The sequence below is a fragment of the Bombyx mandarina genome, chromosome 25 (genome assembly GCF_030267445.1).
Source record: "Bombyx mandarina strain Sakado chromosome 25, ASM3026744v2".
Taxonomy (NCBI): domain Eukaryota; kingdom Metazoa; phylum Arthropoda; class Insecta; order Lepidoptera; family Bombycidae; genus Bombyx; species Bombyx mandarina.
In genome coordinates, this window is record NC_143231.1 from 7,753,175 (window position 1) to 7,777,938 (window position 24,764).

At 38.4% G+C, this 24,764-nt stretch overlaps 1 protein-coding gene across 2 annotated transcripts in view; it reads left to right on the forward strand.

Moving 5' to 3' along the window:
* The window catches only part of LOC114249311 (neural cell adhesion molecule 1), a 132,005-nt gene that overhangs the window by 80,980 nt on the left and 26,261 nt on the right, over positions 1-24,764 (forward strand). For both annotated transcript variants that reach the window (XM_089738689.1, XM_089738690.1), the window contains exon 3: positions 19,990-20,122. In XM_089738689.1, the coding sequence (XP_089594815.1) occupies positions 19,990-20,122 (133 nt within the window). The remainder of the gene's footprint in view (positions 1-19,989; positions 20,123-24,764) is intronic.

Sequence of the window (24,764 nt, forward strand, 5' to 3'; positions counted from 1 at the left end):
AAATCTGTTTTATAAATATATCTTTCTTCTGTAAAAAATTTCAAATTTTATCAAAAAATGAATTAAAATTTTTAACTCTTGGCATTTACGCGAGAAAAGGATAAGCAGACTTAAAAAAGCATGTCGGAGACGGTCATTAGTTTACTAGCTAAACGATTGCGGTATCGTCAGAACTCGGCTAACTTCGTGCTACGACAGAGCCTAACTGGAGGAGGCGCGTAGACGCCATCACGCTTGCCAACCAGCCTTCGGTCTTCTTGAAGAGCAATGCCTCTGTCCTAAGAACTGTCATTCGTTTTCGTTTGCTAAGCTCGGTCACCCTATTCGCCCCTATGATATCTGACGATGGTGTTAACAATTGTGGCTTCTCCGACATCAGAAGTGGGAACAGTCGTAGCGCTCCTGCGGTAAGCATAATATTTTTTTAAAATATCATTCCGTATCCAAGAAAGTTTTTGCAAAAATATATATTTCGTTAATTATAAAAATGATATAACACAAAAACGACTACGATACACGATCCCGGGTAAAATTTCATATTATGTCGGCCACTGTAAAATGATATCAAAGTCAATTTTGTTTAATACCTCCGGGATTACTCTCTGGAGGTTAATTGGCAGACGCCCGGGAACTTCGCAAGTCGTATGTGGTTTTCTGGATTTGCCTACCCAGTAAAGTGGACTGCTCATTTCCCTGGTTTGGGCGGGTAAAATTTAGGGAGGTGAAGTTAGCTGAATTAAACAGAAATGTTAGAATTATTGTGTATTTTCAGGTGTAATTACGCGCTTGAAATTGGAGTGAGTCCTTGTTTCGAAATAAATTTGCCGAAATGAATTCGTTCGTTGTAAAGTAATCTAAACAACCGCTTTTGAACTAGTTACGCGGGGAAGGGCTTAAAGTTTTATTGCTCTCGTGTGGTGTAGTGAAATATTGTCGGTCAACTTTTTTATAATGTCAAATCTGGGCATTTGTGTTCACAACAAATGCCAAATATGATGTTGTTTAGAGAAAGAAATGACTTATCTTGCAAACAACTTAATAAAAAGGCACGCATAAGCATGTAAAAGTACTATCCTGCTCATTTCTGTAGTTAGTAGTTAGGCGTTTCAGTTTTAATATAATTATTATAACATAAAAATACAATTTAGACATGCTTGAAGATGACTACCGGATTTCAAGTTATGGTGTCCATGGACTTAATATTTAAATAAGCCATTAGGTAATTACAGTAAAGTAATTAATATAGTTAAAAAAAACCACGCTTCGAAAACAAATCGAAATATTTATAGTGAAAATGAATAGTGAAATTAATATTTCTATATTTTATAGTGACTCTGATCAGGATGTTAGAACAAAGTAATAAAAATATAATATGATTATCGGGTCTTGATACCTTTGTTTTTGAAGGTAATCAGACGTCTTGAAATTTGTGAAAATCCCTTTTATAGGTTTCGGTATTTAGATAGTTAAAAATGAAGCCAATAAGTTCGTTTTAAAGCGACTCACAGTAAGTTTGCAGAGCTTAAAGCTTGAACAAACGGTTGCTCTATAGAAAAAAAAACATACATCCATTAGTAAATGACACGCTAGTCAACAAATTCTGTGAGTAATTTGATTTTGGCCTTAGAAAATCCTTCGAGGTGTGGGCGTTGCCCCATTTCATACTGCAATATGATATTACGTACCGCTAACCCCAATTGATCTGGCCAGGGATAGTTTCGGAATAAGGTGCGCCTTGTCTACGGTACCTGCGTACTTACCCTTTATTAGGTCTATAAAGCTGAAATATTTGTGCTTGTACATTTTTGTCTTAGACTTCTCGTAATATGACTGACGTAAGGAGATGAAAGAAATATTTCGTTACGGGCATCTTATTATTTGCTCGGAATTTCTACGCTAGAGATATTTAATACATTCAAGTTGAACGAAACAATTTGTTTGAGTTTGAATGGTTTTTCGGTCTGCGATAGTTATCGTAGTTCGAATTTGATAGAATAGGACCTATTCTGTTTTTTTTTTCCAAATTGTTGTTATTTTTGTTTTTGTTTTACGTTTTACTTTAATTATTTAATTCTAGGTGGTGCGACGCTACAATCGTTTGTAGTTATTTAAATGCGGAGACATTTAAATAGTGTTTAGTTGTAAGGTTAGATTTTACATAGTATAACTTCACTGATTGTCTTCCAAATAAAATAAAATAGTTAGAGCTGTAATAATTTGGAAATTTTATTCTGACAAGGTACCAAAAAAGGTTTTAGTCAAGTGAACCTAAAAATATAAGAAGTACCTAAGTAACATTATCGTGGAAAATTACAATTATGTCATTTATTGTAGGTACTGTATAGCAGTGTTGCCATTTTGTTCAGTTACATTATAAGCAATCAGTTCTGAGTCCGTGACTTTCTGGCATTAAGAGCGCGCTGTTATTAAATCTTTAATAATTCAATAAAAATATCCCATTAGCCAGAGTTTTTGATGGAGTTTCTTGTTTCATTTTTTCGTTCCAATGACTCAGTGTTAGTATTGTGAAATTTATTGGAATTGATTTCTCGTTTTCATGAATTTTATATTAATACGGAGAGGCGCTTTGTATAAAGGCTCGAGATAGGTGTAGAATTGAATAGTATAATAATTATCTCTAATATTATGGTAATCGTGAAAAGTTGACGGATTGTCGTGAAAAAGCTTTCCGCCCAAGTAGTTATTAATTAATAATATAAATAATAAAGTAGATAAATTAAATAATAAAGTAGTTATTAATTTTTAATTCCTACCCAATCGCCGGTAGTCTCAAGGGAATCATTTTTGCGGGTTTGATTTTTACCACACTATGTTATTTCTTGATCGTGGAAGCCATTGTGAACATGTCTTAGCTACATATTCCTTTAGAAAAAGTGGTATGTTTTTTTCGGGCAGGGGTCGAACCACATGCGGCTTTCGCGCCCAGATGGCGCGTGGGGTATGTTGGTACTTGGTCTTGAGGGTTTACAGATGTTGAGAGCGGATTGCGGGCCCATGGATGTTTTACGGTCCAATAATTCGTAGACCGTAGGAGAAAAAGTGGTACCTGCCTGCGGGATGGGAATACCGGCACAGTCGCATCGCTTGATATAAATGCACCGGGTGTCTTATGATTTAGGTCACGACGACTTCTAAATTTCGAAAAGTTCTAGGTATTCCATTTTCCAGCTTCCAGGCACTAATAGATAGGTTGGAATGTCTCATCAGCATTCAAAAATCATAAAAAACAATCCGTTTTAATTTATTGTGTTTATTTAAATCATTTTTGTAACAAAGTGTTTGACTGAATAAGGGTATTTCTTTTGTCTTTTTTTCTTTCATGATTCTTTTTTTTTTCTATTGTGGATTGACTCTGTGATTACTTATGCTGAAATGCCTTCTTTTCATCTTCAAAATAAACTGAGGAAGGTAAAGAAGGTCCTTAGAAAAACTAATTATCACTAGAAAAGTGCTGAAAAACATATTTTCTGTAATAAAAACCTTTTTTATTTCCATATCGGAGAAACAAATTTTCTAAATGAACGAGTAAAAAAAAAAGAGCTCAGTTCTCAAACTTTTCGGGCGCGGCCTCTGACAGGCCCTTTTGGTCAATTAAAAGAGTGAATTTTGAGTTTCCTACAACGTCGTTTGAATTTTGGAGGGTGCTTAATCGAGTAATCCAACTGTTAAACACGCATGACGGGATTAAGGCCCAATTTGTTAACGGGTAGAGAAAATGGCCGGTCAGCTTGTGTAGCGATGTATCGCGGTCGAGTGACACACGACGTATGGGTCGAATAACGGGTTAAGGACACTAAATATGGCTTTGGTCACGCATCATGCATTTTAATTTTGAATTGTTTCACGCTGCGAAACGGAAGGGAATTTTTTCGTATGTAAACTTGAATTTTTTGCTTAGGGTTGCAAATCTAGTTTTTTTTATTGCCCTTGTAGGCAGACCAGAATACGACCCACCTGACGGTGAGTGGTTACCGTCGCCCTTGGACTTCAGCAATGCCAAGGGAAGAGCTAAGCTGCTGCCTACCGTCAAGTACTCTCCACAAGCCTCGTTTGAAGAAGGAAGTGCTTTGGGCACATCTCCAGAAAGGAAGATTTCATGGATAGACTTGTCGTATAGGGCCGTGTAGAAGGTAGAAGACCTTAAGGTCGATCCCCTACGCGCTGGATTGACGTCATCACCAGCACCACCGCACAAAAACTACCGCAGTACAATGTGCTCGCAATGCCAACAGCCGGCTCCAATGGAGGAACATCGTTCGACGTGCGGCTGCCTTGGAAGAGAGCGGAGACGACGAGACGCAACCCTGTCCATCGACAGCCACGACTATTCTGCAAAGACTATCCGACTAGGAAGAAGAATTATATATCTTAGGTAGGGGTTTTTTGCAACGAAGTTCCTTATGGGACGATGCGGAGGGGTACCCTAACCGGGAAAACACGTCCGTAACGTAAGATTTTTATTAGTAATGCACACAGTGTACGACTTAACTTTGTAATAACGTACAAATTAGTAATGCACACAGTGTACGACTTAACTTTGTAATAAAGTACAAAAAATAACATATATTTTTTATCATTCATTGACCACAATCTCAGAGCTTTCGTTTGCGCAATACACTAACTCTTATGCAAACAACCGTGAATGAAGTGTACCGCAATAAGTTCGCACGTTACCGAATGACCGTGGGTTGTTGCGAAACCTCCAGTTTTATTTTCTTTATACCCCGAATAGAACTTTAAATTAATATATTTATAATAAGGAACTTCGTTCCTATCCGGTGTCCCACGACACCACACATCTTTTTTTCTGGACATTAGTGGTGTCGTCATAATGCTGCCCATATCTGAAACATACATGCTCTCCGGTATGGAGAGTGGGATGACTTAACCAATACGATTGATGCGTTATGTCTCATGATGGGTAGCGGTATTTACGTTTTAATGTGTATGGATAACGAAAAGCCTGTAAGACAGATTGCGCTGAGAATACTGCGACTGTGGCCAGATGATATGGAAATAATAATCGCATTTCAAAGATCAAAATGATCGATCTGATTATGGTGTGATTAAGAATTTCGTTTACGAACGCATTGCTGATCCAGTTTTTACTGACGGACTAGACTCTAAGCTAAGTATAGTTTCGGATGCGATTCACAGTCGATGTCAATCTCCTTGTTGAAAACATTTGCTAGTCAAGGTCTGACTGTACCTACACGTTCTTGTGTCGTACGTATTTGCATGCTCATAATTAGGTACGTATCTTGATAGAAAAATAAATTTAGTAACAATTGAACCTGACTGCGTTTTAAGACTGAGGGATTACTTTTGGCCCGGAGGCCTTTCCAGTTTTACCAGGACTGATGGGCGAGCAAAGGTCCAGCCAGGAGGGGTGGGCCGCAAATCTTGTATTTATTTATTTTATTTATTTATAACTTCTTATACTAGAAAATCGGATACGGTAGTAACTATGCCCCCCCTCGTAGGCCCCTCAGGCCGACTCGCGGCGTTCGATGATGACGAAAAAGCAGAGCTGCTGGCCGATACATTGCAAACCCAGTGCACGCCCAGCACTCAATCCGTGGACCCTGTTCATGTAGAATTAGTAGACAGTGAGGTAGAACGCAGAGCCTGCTTGCCACCATCGGATGCGTTACCACCCGTCACCCCGATAGAAGTTAAAGACTTGATCAAAGACCTACGTCCTCGCAAGGCTCCCGGTTCCGACGGTATATCTAACCGCGTTATTAAACTTCTACCCGTCCAACTCATCGTGATGTTGGCATCTATTTTCAATGCCGCTATGGCGAACTGTATCTTTCCCGCGGTGTGGAAAGAAGCGGACGTTATCGGCATACATAAACCCGGTAAACCAAAAAATCATCCGACGAGCTACCGCCCGATTAGCCTCCTCATGTCTCTAGGCAAACTGTATGAGCGTCTGCTCTACAAACGCCTCAGAGACTTCGTCTCATCCAAGGGCATTCTCATCGATGAACAATTCGGATTCCGTACAAATCACTCATGCGTTCAACAGGTGCACCGCCTCACGGAGCACATTCTTGTGGGGCTTAATCGACCAAAACCGTTATACACGGGAGCTCTCTTCTTCGACGTCGCAAAAGCGTTCGACAAAGTCTGGCACAATGGTTTGATTTTCAAACTATTCAACATGGGTGTGCCGGATAGTCTCGTGCTCATCATACGGGACTTCTTGTCGAACCGCTCTTTTCGATATTTAGTCGAGGGAACCCGCTCCTCCCCACGACCTCTCACAGCTGGAGTCCCGCAAGGCTCTGTCCTCTCACCCCTCCTATTTAGCTTATTCGTCAACGATATTCCCCGGTCGCCGCCGACCCATTTAGCTTTATTCGCCGACGACACGACTGTTTACTATTCTAGTAGAAATAAGTCCCTAATCGCGAAGAAGCTTCAGAGCGCAGCCCTAGCCCTAGGACAGTGGTTCCGAAAATGGCGCATAGACATCAACCCAGCGAAAAGTACTGCGGTGCTATTTCAGAGGGGAAGCTCTACACGGATTTCCTCCCGGATTAGGAGGAGGAATCTCACACCCCCGATTACTCTCTTTAGACAACCCATACCCTGGGCCAGGAAGGTCAAGTACCTGGGCGTTACCCTGGATGCATCGATGACATTCCGCCCGCATATAAAATCAGTCCGTGACCGTGCCGCGTTTATTCTCGGTAGACTTTACCCCATGATCTGTAAGCGGAGTAAAATGTCCCTTCGGAACAAGGTGACACTTTACAAAACTTGCATAAGGCCCGTCATGACTTACGCGGGTGTGGTGTTCGCTCACGCAGCCCGCACACACATAGACACCCTCCAATCCCTACAATCCCGCTTTTGCAGGTTAGCTGTCGGGGCTCCGTGGTTCGTGAGGAACGTTGACCTACACGACGACCTGGGCCTCGAATCAATTCGGAAATACATGAAGTCAGCGTCGGAACGATACTTCGATAAGGCTATGCGTCATGATAATCGCCTTATCGTTGCCGCCGCTGACTACTCCCCGAATCCTGATCATGCAGGAGCCAGTCACCGTCGACGCCCTAGACACGTCCTTACGGATCCATCAGATCCAATAACCTTTGCATTAGATGCCTTCAGCTCTAATACTAGGGGCAGTCTTAGGGACCCCGGTAACCGTACTCGTCGAACTCGACAAAGAGATCGACGTGCAACCTAACCCATGCATCAGCCCGCTGAGTTTCTCGCCGGATCTTCTCAGCGGGTCTCGATTCCGATCCGGTAGCAGATTCATTCGCGAAACAATTGCTCTTGAGTTGTTAGGTCTCCTTCGGAGGCGCTCGGGCAGTTGTTAGCAAATCCCACCCCTCTTGGCTGAGCCTTTGCTCGCCCACCCGTCCTGGTGAAACTGGAAAGGCCTTCGGGCCACCAGTAAAGTTTCAATCATAAAAAAAAAAAAAAAAAAAACTAGAAAGTATAAAGGCGGACTTAATGCCATAGGCATTCTCTAACAGTCTACCTTAGGGGAGTGCAGAGATGAAGCTTGGTAGGTGTAGTGTGAAGGTGATATTAAACATATGTGTATATATAACATACATAATATTTATAGATACAAATACTCGTACTTAAATAAATACATATCATAAATATATACATATAAAAACATATATAAACAAATATTATCAATTAGATGACTCTGCTAACTCTCTGAGAAACAGTTCTCGAACCTTCGTCTTAAACGCTTCACGTGTAGTGGCCGACCTTATTTTGAGTGGGAGCGCATTCCATAGAAGAATAGACTGAATAGTGAATGAAGAGTATTTCATACACACTAAATATTTCATACATAAATTCAAAATACTAGCGTACCATTTGAAGTGCATTGATGCTATTACCACTATCCTCTGAAGTGCCAAAAGCACCAGTACAAAGTTTAACAAAGTACAAAGTTTATTGGACCGAATCATCATCATCATGCTTTCCTATTACCCTCTGCTGGGGTGGTGGTGCTCTAATATTTTAATTAATTTATAAATGACATTTTCGCGATTGAAATTGATGTCGATCGATTCAAAGACGTAGCGAGAATGCACTCAGATCACTAACGAACCATAGACTAAACTACGTTCGAGGTTTCTCGAATGTAGCTATTTAGTCCCTATGAAGCTAACGAACGGCTTAAAGATCCTGACGACGCCGATACTGTGTCGAAATAATTTGATTAATGATATATATGTAGCTAATATATAGCTACCACTAGAACTCTAATGGATATTCATGTCATTGTATTTATTCAAAGAATTGTTGCAAATATAATATAAAGTATTGTATGTGTTTAATTATTGATCGTAAAACTTATAATTATATAACATAATGATGTATATGTTAATAAATGATATAAACTAGCGGACCCCGTAGACGTTGTCGTCAAATTGAGTGGAGAATGTGCGGAAGTAATACGCGAAAATCGAAAAAATGAAACATAAAAAACACGTGTGGCACTCGGGGACTACCGCGGTAAAATTATTGCATAGCATTTTTATCAACTTATGCATTTATAATTAGACTAGCGACCCGCCCTCGCTTCGCTTCGGAAACATTAAAACACCATGAAACCAAAAAAAAAATATAAAAAAAATAAAAAAAAAGTAGCCTATGTTCATCAGGGACAATGTCGGCTTCTAATGGAAAAATAATTTTTCAAATCGGTCCAGTAGTTTCGGAGCCTATTCGAAATAAACAAACAAACAAATCTTTCCTCTTTATAATATTAGTATAGACAATCACAATTTAATATTAAAACAATAATAATAAAATAAGACCACGCTATATTTATAAACATTAACAAAAGCAAAACATTAACTGTCCCCTTCACACTCATAAACTAGACCGCGCAAGAGAGATATGGGCAGACTTTTCATGATGCGCATGCTGTGCAATGTCACGCGGCATGCTTATTCACAAACACTACACAATAGCAACGTGTGAATGTGTTGAACGCGGGCTACATGGTGGGCGGAGTGGGAGTGTTAGGTTTTATTTTCGTTACGGAATTTCTTGATTCGGTCGCCGCCTCTAAGCCTGCGATAAAAGCTATGCAATAGCTTAAAAATCTGATCTGTGGTTTACTGGAAGACTCACGTCTGAGTACGATTTTACGTACGAACATAGCGAACGTCTAATAATAATGTAGTAGATTATAGATGCTTACACACTCAATAAGTATCGATTTTAGTAAAAAGGTGCGTGAAGACTTACACTAAACAATCCAATGTTCAATTTCAGATTAGCAGATTAGAATAAAGATTGCATTTTTTTAAATAAACTTGAATTATATATTTGTGCTAAATTGAATAGGAACCATGCGTTGCATTAATACGAAAGAATTCACACCTAATCTAGTGAACATGAGATCGAGTCCTCAATGATCACATACTTCATTCACTCTGGATCGCATAATTGTTTCGCGGCAGAAATATGTGAAAAAATGGGATCCCTGCAGGCTCATAATATCCGCTACCACCATTCATCGTTAGTATTAATCTATGGAGCAACCAGTTTTATATTTTATGTCGTTATCCTAAAAGCTTTTTATTCACGAACTTTGCTATTTCTGTTGTATTTAGTGAGATAAAAACTTTTATTCAAATTTAGAAATGTCTAAATCCGATTTTCTTATCAAACGTAATGAAACTAAATTAAATTGAGAAATAATTTACTAGAACATTCCATGAAAATGGACACTAATTTCTCTCGAATTTGAAACTTCACGAAGTGGACAAAACGTAGTCTTTTGATTTCAATATTCTACAAATTATGACAGTTCAGATTTTAGATTCATTTTACTGAATGAAAATTTGTCGTTACTTTAACAAGTTGACTGGATACACAAGTAGCTAGTGCAAGTCCGAGTTTATCTATATATTAATACGTGAATCAAAAACTTTGTATCCCTTTTTACGAAAATTGCGCGGACGGAGGAGTATGAAATTTTCCACACTTATAGAGAATATAGAGAAGAAGTGCACAATGCTAATTTTTTTTAAATAATGCCTAAAAGACACAGTAAATCAATAAAGAAAATATTAGACACACTACATACCATGTATTTGACGCACACATGCGTGCATACTATTTATTGTCAAACTTTTGTTCTTGACGTCTGTGGTCAAATTGAGAATAGATTAAATATTGTTTGTCTTTATTAATATTTTTTATAGTGTAGCCTTGGCGAAATTTGTGACTATAGAAGTGTAAAATACAATCATAATAGTGTACAAACTTATTATACAATTCCAATTAATTATACTTGAATTTCGACTACTGCGGGATCACTAGTTTGTAATAATATTCGATGCTTAGGGATGTGCTTGATATGTTTTATATTATAGCAAATATAGTGATCAAAATAATTATTATCATTAACTTGATTGATTGACGTATTCAAAAACTGGTGGGTCCTAGTCCTAGTCCTGGATTGCCTAAGCCTTGGAATTTGTTTCTCGAACGTTTTGACGTGTCGTCAACAGTACGAAGTCACTGGACTGTACCAGTGACATTGCTGAAGAACCATGACCTACAATTACCACTCCCGTTTGTAAGTGGTCATTGTAGGTAGTGCACGCGCATTTAACCTCGAAAGTAAATACATACTATAATAAAATTTTATAATAATAATAATTATTATTATTATATGTATGGACATATATTATAGAAATACTTTATTAACAAGGCGTTTAACTTCCAAATGCTCATGAAAATATACAACTTTATAGAAGAGACTTGTTGAACGTTACTCGGGGGCTTTTTATTAATAAATAAAAACATCACAAGTTCTTCTAAAGTTGGAATGTAACAAAGATTGCTCATCATTTTTTCTGTATTGTACAAAGCTTATTAAGTTTCAGCAAATGGAGAGGGATTGTATTTAAGTCGCAGTATATTATAATGTTGTTGTCAGTAGTATAAAGCCGTATAAATATTTTAAATTCACAATTATGTTCTTATAAATGTGCTGTTAGAAAATGGTACCCACATAAGAATAATGTCATGTTATTTCAATTAGTTACTAGGCAAGAGACCGAAAAGAATTGTGTGCCTTCGCACCTACCACCACCACACCACTCACACAAGAGACCTACAGGTGGATACGGGTTGAAGAAGATTTAAATTACATTAACAGTCAGCATCAAATAAGTAGGAAAGAAACCAAATACTATTTTAAGACAAAGACAACAGTAACCACCATCCTGCCTATTTCTGCCGTGAAGCAGTAATGAGTTTCGGTTTGAAGGATAGGGCAGCCGTTGTAACTATAGGTATAATTGTGACCTTAGAATTTATATCTTAAGTTGGCGCATTTACATTATAGATGTCTATGGGCCTTTAGTAACCACTTAACACCAGGTGGGCTGTGAGCTCGTATATCCATCAAAGAAATAAAAAAAAAAATCGTCGTGTTTTTTGTATCTTTTGTGAGGTTTAATTCTTAATTATGTAATTTATGTCCTTGTCATGTACCGGCCAATAATTATAATTGCTTTGCAGAATATTATGTCAATAGTAGATGAAAGAAGGTCAGATAAAATTGAATCTAACGTAGTGAATTTCAATTAAAAAAATATACTGTACTTATTTAATTATACCATCAAGAGTACGCTTGAAAACAGAAAGAAAACATTAGTTATGTATTTCTAACGAAAACATTCCAAGTATTTTATTGTATAATTTTCCTCGAATACAGTAGGTGAATGTGGTCGGGCCTTAATTAAAGTAACATTAATTATATGACGCGTGTAACATGCCTCATTATCTTCGTGCTTTATTAATTCGTATCATTAATACAATTAGAACGAAAGCTAGTGTTATAAAGCATTATAAACAGTCACGCGAACAGTAAATGGGATAGGCGCTTTATCAACTTGAAAATGAATTTATAAAACCATCAGCTATGATTATTGTGCGTATAGGGAAAATTTATATGATTTAGTAAAAACGCTTTTCTATGATTATTAAAAAAAAAATTACGTAGGTTATGACGTGGATTAGGGCGATAGTCTTTTTTAAAAAAAAACAACAGGGTTACCGTTAAAGGCAGAGGATGGTTAAGGATTGTTTTATTTATTTTTTACTACATAATCTGGTAATTTAGGGGGCTATGCCAGCGTAACCGGGCGCGTAGGTGAGCTCACGGGGCTCTCACCTGAGGACGTTGCTAATACCAACTCCAGCAAGAGCAATGCTTCGCAGAATCTACCACTGGATCGGATATGCAATCCACTGAGAAGATCCGGCGCGAAACTCAGTGGGCCGTGTCTGAGGGTTAATTTGCTTCCCGAAACCTTCGTCGCAAGCGAGGGGTTCGGCAAAAACGGTGGCCGGTGCTTGAAGTACCACCTAAAGTCACCGATAGTGGATTGGGAGGTTCGAAATGATATGTTTTGGGCAATGGCGACTGTTTACCGTTAAGTCTACAGGATCGGGTTGTTTTAATAACAAAGATCTTATGTTTATATATTATATTACAAACAAGGGATTTACATCATTCTATTTCCTGGTATTGAATGTAGTGAACATTATACGTACATGCTATCTAAACTTAATTACCAAATTAAGCAGTGATGATGTTGTGAACGTTATCTGATTACAAAGGGCTATCCTGTAATATGCTGATTATGGCTACATAACTCGTACGTAGTTTTTTTGTAATACCACAACTTTTGACTGAGACTCGAGATTCTGTAAGCTAGGGACGACCGCTGTTACTTTTTTCTAGTGAATGACCTGGCAGACTATCGTTCCTTAAGATTTGGCCTTAACGAAAAATTATAAATCTTAATTCGATTATACGTCAAACAATAAATATTAAAAAAAAAAAGATTATCCACGTTAAGCTGCGAGGGTTTTTGATCCTAACGTGATCGATCAAAGCGTATTTATGAAATTACGTGGTTGTTTGTTCGACGAATTTATCACGTACAGTGCAAAATATTGGAAATGAGGTATATTAATAATTCAGAATCAATTTACTTCATATCTATCTGTCATTATATTATTAATGATGATTTTTAGATGCGCTTCGACGAAATGTGTTTTGATTGTGTTTGTTTGTTGTGTTGTTGTTTGATGTTGTTTAGTCACAATCTGTCTTCACTTTTTTTTTTATTGCTTAGGTTTGTGGACGAGCTCACAGCCCACCTGATGTTAAGTGGTTTCTGGAGCCCATAGACATCTACAACGTAAATGCGCCACACACCTTGAGATATAAGTTCTAAAGTCCAGTATAGTCACAGCTGCTGCCCCACCCTTCAAACCGAAACGCATTACTGCTTCACGGCAGAAATAGGCGGGGCGGTGGTACCTACCCGTGCGGACTCACAAGAGGTCCTACCACCAGTAATTACGCAAATTAAAATTTTGCGGGTTTGATTTTTATTACACGATCTTATTGCTTCACCGTGGAAGTCAATCGCGAACATTTGTTAAGTACGTATTTCATTAGAAAAATTGGTACCTGCCTGCGGGATTCGAACACCGGTGCATCGCTAGATACGAATGCACCGGACGTCTCATGCTTCAGGCCATCAGACTTCACCATGTCTTACGTTTCTACCTTAACATCGCACCAGATCAGGCCGGCAGTCCTCAACTCGCTATCCACGGTGCATCACCAAGGGCGACCAGGTCTTCTCCTGCCACGCGGTTGCCACTCCAAAGTGACCGATACTGCGTTGCCTCCGCTGCTGATGTCTGTAGTTTCCGGTAACTATTTGTGATATATATAAAGGTGTGGAGGAGAGTCTTCAACGGTTGGCGGCGGCTTGGCTATGTCCCTGGGTGAGTGAAGGTGGCCGTTTGCTCCTGCGTACAAAGATAGCTAAAAGGGGGATGATGAGTTTATTTATCTATGATACTAGTTCAAAGCAATTTTGGATTTAGAAAAAGTGAAGAGAAACGATCTCTTCACTTGTTTTAAATCATAATTCTAATAATCTAATCTGAAGAGAAACGAAATCGTCTTCTGTGCCCAACAAGTTCTTGCATAATCGATTCCATTCCAATATAGATAAAGCATAAAAAGCTTAAATAAAGAAAATACAAAAACAGTAAAGATATTATAAGATTTGTGCGACACAGAACAAAGATGTTGAAATATGAATTCGAGTCACGTAGATACCTAGGGAGTCAGTAGGTGTATCATTGCGGACATGCCGAGCGATTTTCAAATCGATTTTCAGTCTTCGCGTCAGATGAATTCGAATTGAATAATAGATTAGAGAACGCCGCGGACTATTACACTGGTTTTCCTAGCCAATCAGCTGATAGGTCAAGCTGTAGTGATCGGAAATTAAAGTTGACTTTTTCAAAAGCCATTGAGGCACGAAGATTTCAATGGAATTACTAAATCTATGGTAATGGTGGAATGGTATGCTTGTAATGTTGAAATAACAGATTTTTTCTAAATGCACATGAAGATAAATAAATAAAATATATTAAGCTTTTTGTCTCTTTGCTGTATGTTTGTTTGTTGTCCCGATAGTTTTTGAAACGACCGGACGGTGTATTTAGTTAGCTTTGCGATAACTATAATATTTAAATGTTAAAATTCACAAAATAAAACACAGCTGCATCGGAAAATCAGATCATTTGATTCACATCTCATGTTCAACTAGAATGTATTTTTTTATTGGCATAGAATAACTTACAACAAAGTTTACCTAGCGAAAATCTAACTTTAAAAAATGAAAATACACGAAAACTGTCTCATAGACATAAAACAACAGCTCTCAGATAATTTTGCGGTGTCAAAAGATTAACCTGGAAAGCCGTGTACAGCTAACATTACGCGTATTTGTTGAGCTTGCAAAATAAACAAGTACTTTGAGTCTTAAATTTTCTCTAAATATCCACTTTTACTGCGTACGCTTAGCATACTTTATGTTCACTTTAATTTTTCGATGTTATGTTTGAATTTATGAGATTTTCTAGTAAAACAACGTGTAATAAAATAAAGCTGGCATAAGTATGTGCTTGATGGAGCCTCTGAACTCGCAAAGGTATTTTGGCACTCTCTATATTTTGTACCATTTGTAAAGAGCTTTTGCTTCTTATTTCAAATTAGCGGGATTTAATTTCACAGCTAACTGTATGTCATATTATTGTCTTTGTGCATATGCCGCATCTGATGGTGATCATTTCACTCACGGACGTCAGATGGCAAGCCGCTGCCTACACGATCCTCGTTTGAATTACGACAGCGCTCAGGAAGTAGCAGGGAAGAAATATACATACCTAAACATTATGTGTTATGTATGATCTCTGAAAACGATTATATACAGTATCTATGAACTCTACTCCGGTGGCAATTTCTCAGAGCAATACCCATATAAGATGCATACACATGCGTTTGCAGACCGGAGGAAGTAGCAGAAGCTAGGTAGGGCCTCTTGTGAGTCCGTGCGGGTAGGTACCACCACCCTACCTATTTCTGCCGTGAAGTAGTAATGCGTTTCGGTTCGAAGGGTGGGGCAGCCGTTGTAACTATACTTGAGACCTTAGAACTTATATCTCAAGGTGGGTGGCCCGTTTATGTCTATGGGCTCCTGTAACCATTTAACACCAGGTGGGCTATGAGCTCGTTCACCCATCTAAACAATAAATTTTAAAAAAAGCGGTCGAAAAAATTAGGAACAAGCTCTGCTCTGCTCTGCTGGCATATGGTGTGAAAATTAAAAGAAAAAAGTGGAATTATCCTGAAAAAATCCTCATCAAGATACAAACAGAAAATAGCAGGAAGTTTTTAGAAAATATCACGGATAACTTGAGTTGGTATTTGTTATCTCAATTGACGCGAGAATCTGTTATATTCCTTACACTTCCTTGCTTATTTTTGAGTCTATGATATAAATTAAAGTTAGGCAATGTTGATCGGATCAGTATCGTCGATAAATCTTTTGATTTCGGGTGGGAATCAAAACGTTCGCGTGATCAAAGTCGTTTCGGGCCGACCTGTTCGGCGCGGTAACTTGGTATGTATGCAGCCCTAATGCTAGTGCTACATAATAAGCACCTTTGTTTTCTTTCTGGTCGATAATCCTACCAATTCCTTACTGAGCTAGCTGGCTGCTACGTCTCTTTTTAACATGCTTTTATTAGCTTGGTTAATGTTTGTTTGTATGCAAAGGAATCTTTAAGCATCATTTTCGCCGACTACAATGCACACGCGCTAAGGACCGATGACCCTACTAATCTATACTAATATATAAATCTACAGTTGTTTTTAGGGATGTTCCGTTATAACTACTCAACCATGCATCCGATTAACTTGAAACTTGGTATCCATGTAGAAAATACATGTACTTAATGGATAGGCTCTTATTTATATGAGCGTTGGACTCCCTAATAATAATGACAATAAATAATAATGTTAATTTTAAATGCTCAGCGAAGCGGGCGAGTACGGCTAGTAATATTATAATTTCGCTCCAATATTGTCAATGAACAGTAAGTATTATTAACAGGGAAAAAAGATGAAATTAATTGTTAGATCCGTTTGTTACATACCTAAGCGTTTTTTTTTAAGATTTTAATTTCTAATCTAACACCACAGGCTGGTACCAATTTATCTACTGATATATGTATTTCGGACTTGTTCACGAATGACTTGCACTATGAAGGAATAAGGTAGTGTTATAAAGAGCTAAGCCGAAAATTTATAATGTAATTTGCGTAATTTCGGATGGTAGGGCATCTTAAGAGTCTGTAACATAACCTAACGGGTAGGTATGGCTGATTCTCTGTGCGAATCAGTAATGCGTTCTGTCTTGAAGGGTGAGGCCGTTATACTGAGACTTCAGACTCACTTTTCAAGGTTAGGAAGGCTATGATAACCAGCTAACACCACGTGAGCTGTGAGCTCGTCTGCCAATCTAAGCAATAAAAATAATAACATGATAATATTCTTAAGTCATACAACACTGATGTACCTTCGTTTACATTAGTTTAAAAAAAAATCTAAACTTTAATTATTATTTTTCAAATGCACGATCCGTTCTTTCAAAAGTTTTCATTAGCATAATTTTTAGGTGAGTGTAATTTCTTGCTTGTCTGACTTTGAAGGTAGTTAAAAGATATTAAAATGAAATTGAGCCTCAAAGTTTTAACCTACATGCGCTCACAACGAACGTAACCTCGACACGTATTTAGTTACATTACAGTTTGCATAATGTATCGCTCGGAGCGATACCATGCTATTATTGTAGTCAGTGAAATCATGATGAGTTCAAAACACTATCCGCAGTGACGCCTTGAGCATCTCTTTGTGTCAGAAAATTGAGTTTCAGACCCGCTTTATTACGTAAATCTACATTTCCGCAGCGTGTGTTTGCAAGTAAGGAAATTGCCGAAGAAAATTGCGCGCACCTAAGTTTTTGGACACGTATAAATGCGAGGAAACAAAAGGCCCCAATTAACTTGGCCGAGATAAATGTCCGCCCTAAAGTGAGCGCAGTTGAGTCTGAATGCCCACTTCATCCGACATCGTTGAATTTTTAGCGATCCACAATGTACGGTGTTGTGGAATTTTAACATTTTCAATGAAAAAGTGTTCTTGTTTCTCATTAAATCGGTTGTCTGTAAAGTCGGTTTACTGACGATAGTTAAACATGACAACGTCATAAGAAAATACGCCTCAGAGCGAGGTAACGCCGCACGAGTCATGTTTTTTCGTGCGTGCAGCCGGCTCCATCGAATTATAAGACGTTGTCACGTCAAAAACAAAACTTACCCTCTACTGCTGTACGTAGCCACGTAACGCATATGAAAGCAGTTCTAATGATCCTGTCAAATAAATGTAAATAGACTGAAAACTGAATGTAGTATAGACAACATTTGTTTGATAACCTAGTGCATGCGAAGTTTTTTCCACTTCACTTGATACTTGGTACTTATTATTCCATTGATGGTACTTAATAATTGGTTTTTGTTTTACATCAATTGACAATACAATTGACGTGAGTGGTGCGCTAGTTATTTTTATTAAATGTTTATTTTTCGAAAGGCGCAACGAAATATTTATTTTCGTACACACAACTGTTAGAAAAAACACGACAATAAGGACATAGAGTACAAGGGCACTACTTATTTCATGTTGAAATCTCTTCCAGTAGGTCCGAGAAAGGAAAGAAGAATTAGGAGCACAAACCTAGTGCATACAGTAAACATTATATATGTGGGTTTCACTAGTTAGAAATAAATATGAGATATTTTGGTAATAACTACAATATATAGGTATTATACAATTTAGCTGTAATTTTTTGAGTGTAAAATTGTATTGGAATATTAAAAACGAATAAATCTCGGTCTAAAATTAAATTTCAATAACAACCGCTTTTTACACCTCCCGCAATGTAAAGCAATCAGAAATCAGATGACGTGCGGAATCTACGCAGCGCTACTGGCGTCTGCTAGCTGCCTTCGCAATGCATTACCGGCTCATAAAATATGAAACTCATAAAACAACTTATGGTCAGTTTGTTAATTGAATAATATTTTACGTTCGTTAGGGTAGTCGGGTATTGTGGTCGGTTTTTACGTGCCTTTTACATTTTCTATATAATAAAATTAATAAGAAACATATACTCACAGATAAATAATAACTATCTATCTATACTATAGTTATATACTTTATAGGCAGTGGCTTGGCTCTGCCCCTGGCATTGCTGAAGTCCATGGGCGACGGTAATCACTCACCATCAGGTAGGCCGTATGCTCGTCTGCCTTCAAGGGCTGGAAGTAGGACCTCTTGGGAGTCCGCACGGGTAGGTACCACCACCCCGCCTATTTCCGCCGTGAAGCAGTAATGCGTTTCGGTTCGAAGGGTGGGGTAGCCGTTGTAACTATAGTGAGACCTTAGAACTTACATCTCGAGGTGGGTGGCGCATTTACGTTGTAGATGTCTATGGGCTCCAGTAACCACTTAACATCAGGTGGGCTGTGAGCTCGTCCATCCATCTAAGCAATAAAAAAAAAAAGGGCAATAAAAAAAAAGAATTATATTTTGGGTAATAAAACAGTTATTAGAGAGATATTGCCAATTGGATTCTTTGTTTTCGTCATTCTTTAAATTTACATATTCGTTTGCTTAAATTACCTTTTGAGCCGGTCGCCTGCCTCACTTCAACTTGAAAAAGGGACAATGGATTTGCAAGTCAAGATAGGCACGAGATCAGGGATGTACCACAGTAGTACAATGTACTAGCACGAATGGTCGCAGATCCGTATTTTCGCTGGAGTATTATCCGAAGAAACTGTGATCTCCAAAACACGGACGTCATAAAAACATTCAATTGATTAAAATATTGAAGCTGCCTACCGAGAGCCTATGCTCTCAGCATCGGCTTGGCTCTGCCTCTGGCATTGCTGAAGGCCATCAGGTGGGCCGTATGCTCGTCTGCCTACAAGGGCAATAAAAAAAATATAGTACACACTAACGATCATATTTTGAACCTGTACCTTGAATAATGTACGTGTTTTTTATTACTTACTAGTATACCTACAGAATCCAGATGGCGCACGATTATTCTAACTTTACCGTCGTTTCATTAAATTACGCTCCTAATGAATAAATGTATTACACGGGGGATTCTGTGCTTCACTTTTTGCTTTCATTATTATTAACCGCTGCAGACAATTTCTTATGTTTTTCTAAGATATTTTTATCGTGCGTCCTATGAATTGCGACATAGTATTACGATGTGTTTTAGCGTTTTTAATATTTGAAAATAATGTTTAATCTGTGCATGAGTTTGAATGACAATATTTTTGATAATCATGCATTAAAACATAATGAAAGTGGTGAAAGCTAACCACTGCCAATATCAAATCATTTTTATGTAATTTTTTGCCCCAATCCGAGAAGAACTATAAATTTAAAGTCCCGTATTACAAGGAAGCAGTAAGGTTTTGTTCTTTTTGTTCCAGTGTCTACGGTCGATGTGGATGCAGTGTTAGGGCGCACTGCGTCCTTGCCCTGTGACGTCACGCCCGACGCCAACGAAGACCGCGTGTACATGGTGCTCTGGTTCCGGAAAAGTGGTGGGAAACCTATATACAGGTAAATGAAAAATCACGTCAAACTAATAACTAGTTAGAGTTTTTTCAAAACGACCATATATAATTGCAACCATCACGAGTACCAGCTGAAAGATCTTCACTCTTATAAAACTTTATTTTCCAAAGTTAAATTCATGGTTCAAGGTTATTAATGGTAAATCATTTATTGATGGCATGCACTGCTATGTGCATAACAAAACGGGGCATGCGCGATATATCGGTCATCAGGGTCTCTCTTGGGGCGTGGTGAAGGAGAGAAGATCAAAACTAATGATCAAAATTGAAGTGGGGAGCTTTCTTAAGTGGGTCTCTAAAGGGGTGAATTGAATTTAGTTGAGTTCAATCCATTGAAGACATAGGTTTGCGCGTTCACTGCGAGAAGGATCCTCTTGTCATATTGCCACAATTCCAAGAGTTATCCCTGCAATCTTCGTCCGATATAGTGATTCATTGGATCGGCATTAATTCCAGCAAGGTCCAATGTCGGAGTGACTTAAACGGCAAAGCCAATTTGGTCTCAAAAGACCTGGAATTCCTGAATTGAGCGAAGTGGTTATCCACGCTTGGACAAAGATATACGCCTTACAAAGCATATGTCCGGCATCCCGTGGTTTAGTGCTCTCACCTCTGCGCTAGGTCTTTCAAACACCAACTACTTCCATTTGACTGCATACAGAAGAAGGATTCGATTGGATACCGAATAATACCATTCTCTCTAGATCAATTGAAAAACTTCATTCCTCTCCATGTTAGTAATATGATACGTTACGTCTTTTATTTCATTATTGTTATAAGAGGAAATCTTTTAACTCAAATCAAATTAAAATTAGTAAAAACAAATATTTTATGAAAAGAAATAATGGATAAGTCACTTAATTTCTCTAACAATCACTCATCATTTATACATTCAGCGGTACACGTCATGCCGTCGTCCCTTCTCGATTACAAGACGGCTCCTACAAAAACTCGATGAATGCCTATCTAATTACCAGCGTAAAGTCCCGACTAATGAACCGTTCTTCGGTGCCTTAAACGGATGAACGGAAGCCGAGCACAAGCAATCCAATTAGCGTTAGGAACACACCTACAGCGAAACACACTTAAGACGTCACTCGGCGCTCGTTAAGAAAATCACACTTGACTATTTGCGACAGGGCCAGCTCTGTCAATATACCCCAGGGCTACGGGTCTTACTGTCACACACGGTACTTGACGCAAGCAAAACTTGGTCGACTAAACGATTTCGAAAATAGACAGAAAAAAGGATATATTTCAAATGATTTTGCCTAATACATTATGTGTATACATCATCTAAAATACTTCACGCGTCTCCTATAAATTCTATCAAACCGCCGACTTTGAAATTGCGTTGCAGTTATCATGTCAATAGCGTTTGAATACAGATTTACATAGTTTTTACATCCTCTGTTTACAAAAATGACAACTACATACATACATTGAAGTTTTCTGGATCGCTAGAGATCACTGGTTGTTTTTTTTTAACCTAAGCTGGTAGCCTAGAGGGCTATGCGAGGGTATTCGGACAAGTAGATGAACTCACGGGGCTCTAACCTGAGGAACTGATTGTGGCGTATTTTATGTCCTCACAGGTAGGTAGGTATGCCTATTTCTGCGGCGAAGCAGTCATGAGTTCCGTGTGAAATGGTGGAACAGCCATTACATACGAGACTTCGGCATCATGTCTTAGGATTTTTGGAAGCATTCACGCTGTGATGTCTGTGGGTTCCGGTAATCACTAGGTGTAATGTGAGTTTGTCACCAATCTTTGCAATGAAAACTCACTCTTATCAGAGCGGTCTTCAGTATCTTTGCTGTGGGCAGATGTTATGCACCCTACGAGCAACCGCCACTTCTCCCGGTTTGTGGTGAGCCTGGTACACTCATGCAAATATCCACCAACTGCCTAAACTTGTTTGTAGATAGTTGACGTAAAATGAGTAGAGCCTTAAATTTACCTATCTACGGGCTCATGATATGTGGTATGATAATAATTCGTTATCAAAGAACAAACAATGTAGCTGAGAAGGTTTTGGGATAGAAATTAGAGGAACAGCTTAATAATATTCGGTTCTCGGTAAAAAAAAATTGCCGTAAAGCAACCATGCGTTGAAGGGTTTGAACAGCCGTTTACGATTGAGGCTTTGACCTCATGTCTTAAAGTGACATTCATATTGTGAGGCCTATTACTCCCCAAAACCACTTACCACAAGCTGAGCTTAAAATAATTATGTCGTGAGACAATTAGTCCAGCCTTTGAAGTCTTTAGTACTAGTATTCATTGAATAAAATCATTCACCTTTTACCATCAAATAAAAAGCTGAGTTTATTCGTAAAATCGAGTAATTGTTTAGAAAAGATTGAGTCAAAGCCAATTCCTTTGTGAGCCCAAAGGAAATAAGAACCTTATTTTCTTCAAAGGAAATCATTTTTGTTTGACGTCTTGAAACGTGTGGCTTTCAAACCAATACATAATGAAAAAAAACGTACACATATAGATCGAGCTAACGTTCAATAATGCACTTCGTTTGTATAAACTTTGAATGAAAGTATTTTTGAAAAGACTAGAGGTCCCGCAGTAGTCGAAATTCGACTTTAATTAATTGGAATTGTAAGTTTGTACACTATAATGATTGTATTTTATACTTCTATAATCACAAATTTCGCCAAGGGTACACGGTAAAAAAAAAAAAAAAAAACAGACGTCAAGAACAAAAGTTTGACAATAAATAGTATGCATGCGTGTGTGCGTCAAATACATGGTATGTAGTGTGTGTAATGTTATCTTTATGGATTTCATGTATCTTTTATGCATTATTTTAAAAAAATATTAGCATTGTGCACTTCTTCTGTATATTCTCTATAAGTGTAGAAAATTTCATACTCCTCCGTCCGCGCAATTTTTGTAAAAAGGGTATACAAAGTTTTTGCTTCACGTATTAATATATAGATATTTTTGTTGTATATTTTTTCGTCTACTATTACTTTTAGTGTAGTTTATTTTGATTATGATTAGGGTGTGCTGGAAGAAAATTTTTGTATGAATACTGTTTAAACCGTATTTCGTTATTTTACCCAAATCACTCGTTTTTTGTTAAATGTTTTCCGTGTACAATAAAGAACAAATAAAAGAAGGTGCGATGTTTGATGATTTATTTGCGAATGGGTTCTTTAATCGAATATTTAATTAGTTTTCCTTGCAGGTCTTTAATTTTACGTTAAGTAAAACTGAACCGAAATTTCAATTTTAAGAATCGGTTCCGAGAGAACTCTTTAGAAAACATGGTCTTAAGTATTGTATTTAGTGTTTGTATTTCTTTTTGACGTGACAATGTCTTATAATTCGATGGAGCCGGCTGCATGCACGAAAAAACATGACTCATGCGGCGTTACCTCGCTCTGAAGTGTTTCATTTAAGGCTTGAAGTGCAAGCGAGAGCGCGCAACGAGCGACAAAGAGATACAATCGGCCTCTGCGTTCGGCAGCGTTCGACACCTGTCTCTCTCCTACTTGAGTGAGCGATGCATCCGCGTGGACAGTTGCTATACAATAATACATTTACATGTTTTCGTCAAGTATGAAGTTCAGTGAAAAGTGAATGTGGTGTCAATTGTCCATACAAAATATCTATCAAACAAATAAAATTAAAATTTTCTTTTCAAAAATGAAACCATTCCATCAGTATTTTCTTATGACGTTGTTACGTTCAACTCCCTTAGAAATAAGGTGACACTCTACAAAACTTGCATACGCCATTACGTCATTACTGATCCTCCTGATCCATTAACGGTGCTTTTAGACACCACAAGCACCGGTCACCGTCCTCGTCGAACCCGTCGCTTGCGACGAAGGGCTCGACGAGCGAACTAACCCATAGACACAGCCCACTGAGTTTCTCGCCGGATCTTCTCAGTGGGTCGCGTTTCCGATCCGGTGGTAGATTCTGCGAAGCACTGCTCTTGCTAGGGTCAGTGTTAGCAACTCTCCGGTTGAGCCCCGCGAGCTCACGTACAAACGTTAGGGTGAAGCTGAAATAGCCTCTCAAGGCTATCAGCATAGGTAGGAAAAAAAAGCCACTTCGATAAAGCGGCACGACACGAGAACCCTCTCATCGTAGCCGCCGGTAACTACATTCCCGATCCTGCGGACAGAATGGAAAGCAGTCGACGTCGCCCAAAACACGTCATCTCGGATCCTCCCGATCCACTAACGGTGCTTCTAGGTACTTCAAGCACCGGTCACCGTTCTCGTCGAACCCGTCGCTTGCGACGAAGGGCTCGACGAGTAAATTAACTCTCAGACACAGCCCACTGAGTTTCTCGCCGGATCTTCTCAGTGGGTCGCGTTTCCGATACGGTGGTAGATTCTGCGAAGCACGGCTCTTGCTAGGGTTCGTGTTAGCAACGTCATCAGGTTTGAGCCCCGTGAGCTCACCTACTAGTTAGGGTTACGCTGGAATAGCCTCTCAAGGCTACCAGCTTAGGTAGGAAAAAAATAAATAAAAAACGTTCAACTTTCGTCAGTAAAGCGACTTTACAGAAAATCGTTTTTTTTTTAATGTATTTTAAATCCTGTATAATATGCAGTAACTTCTTATTCATTCTAGTATTCGTAGGAAAATCTAT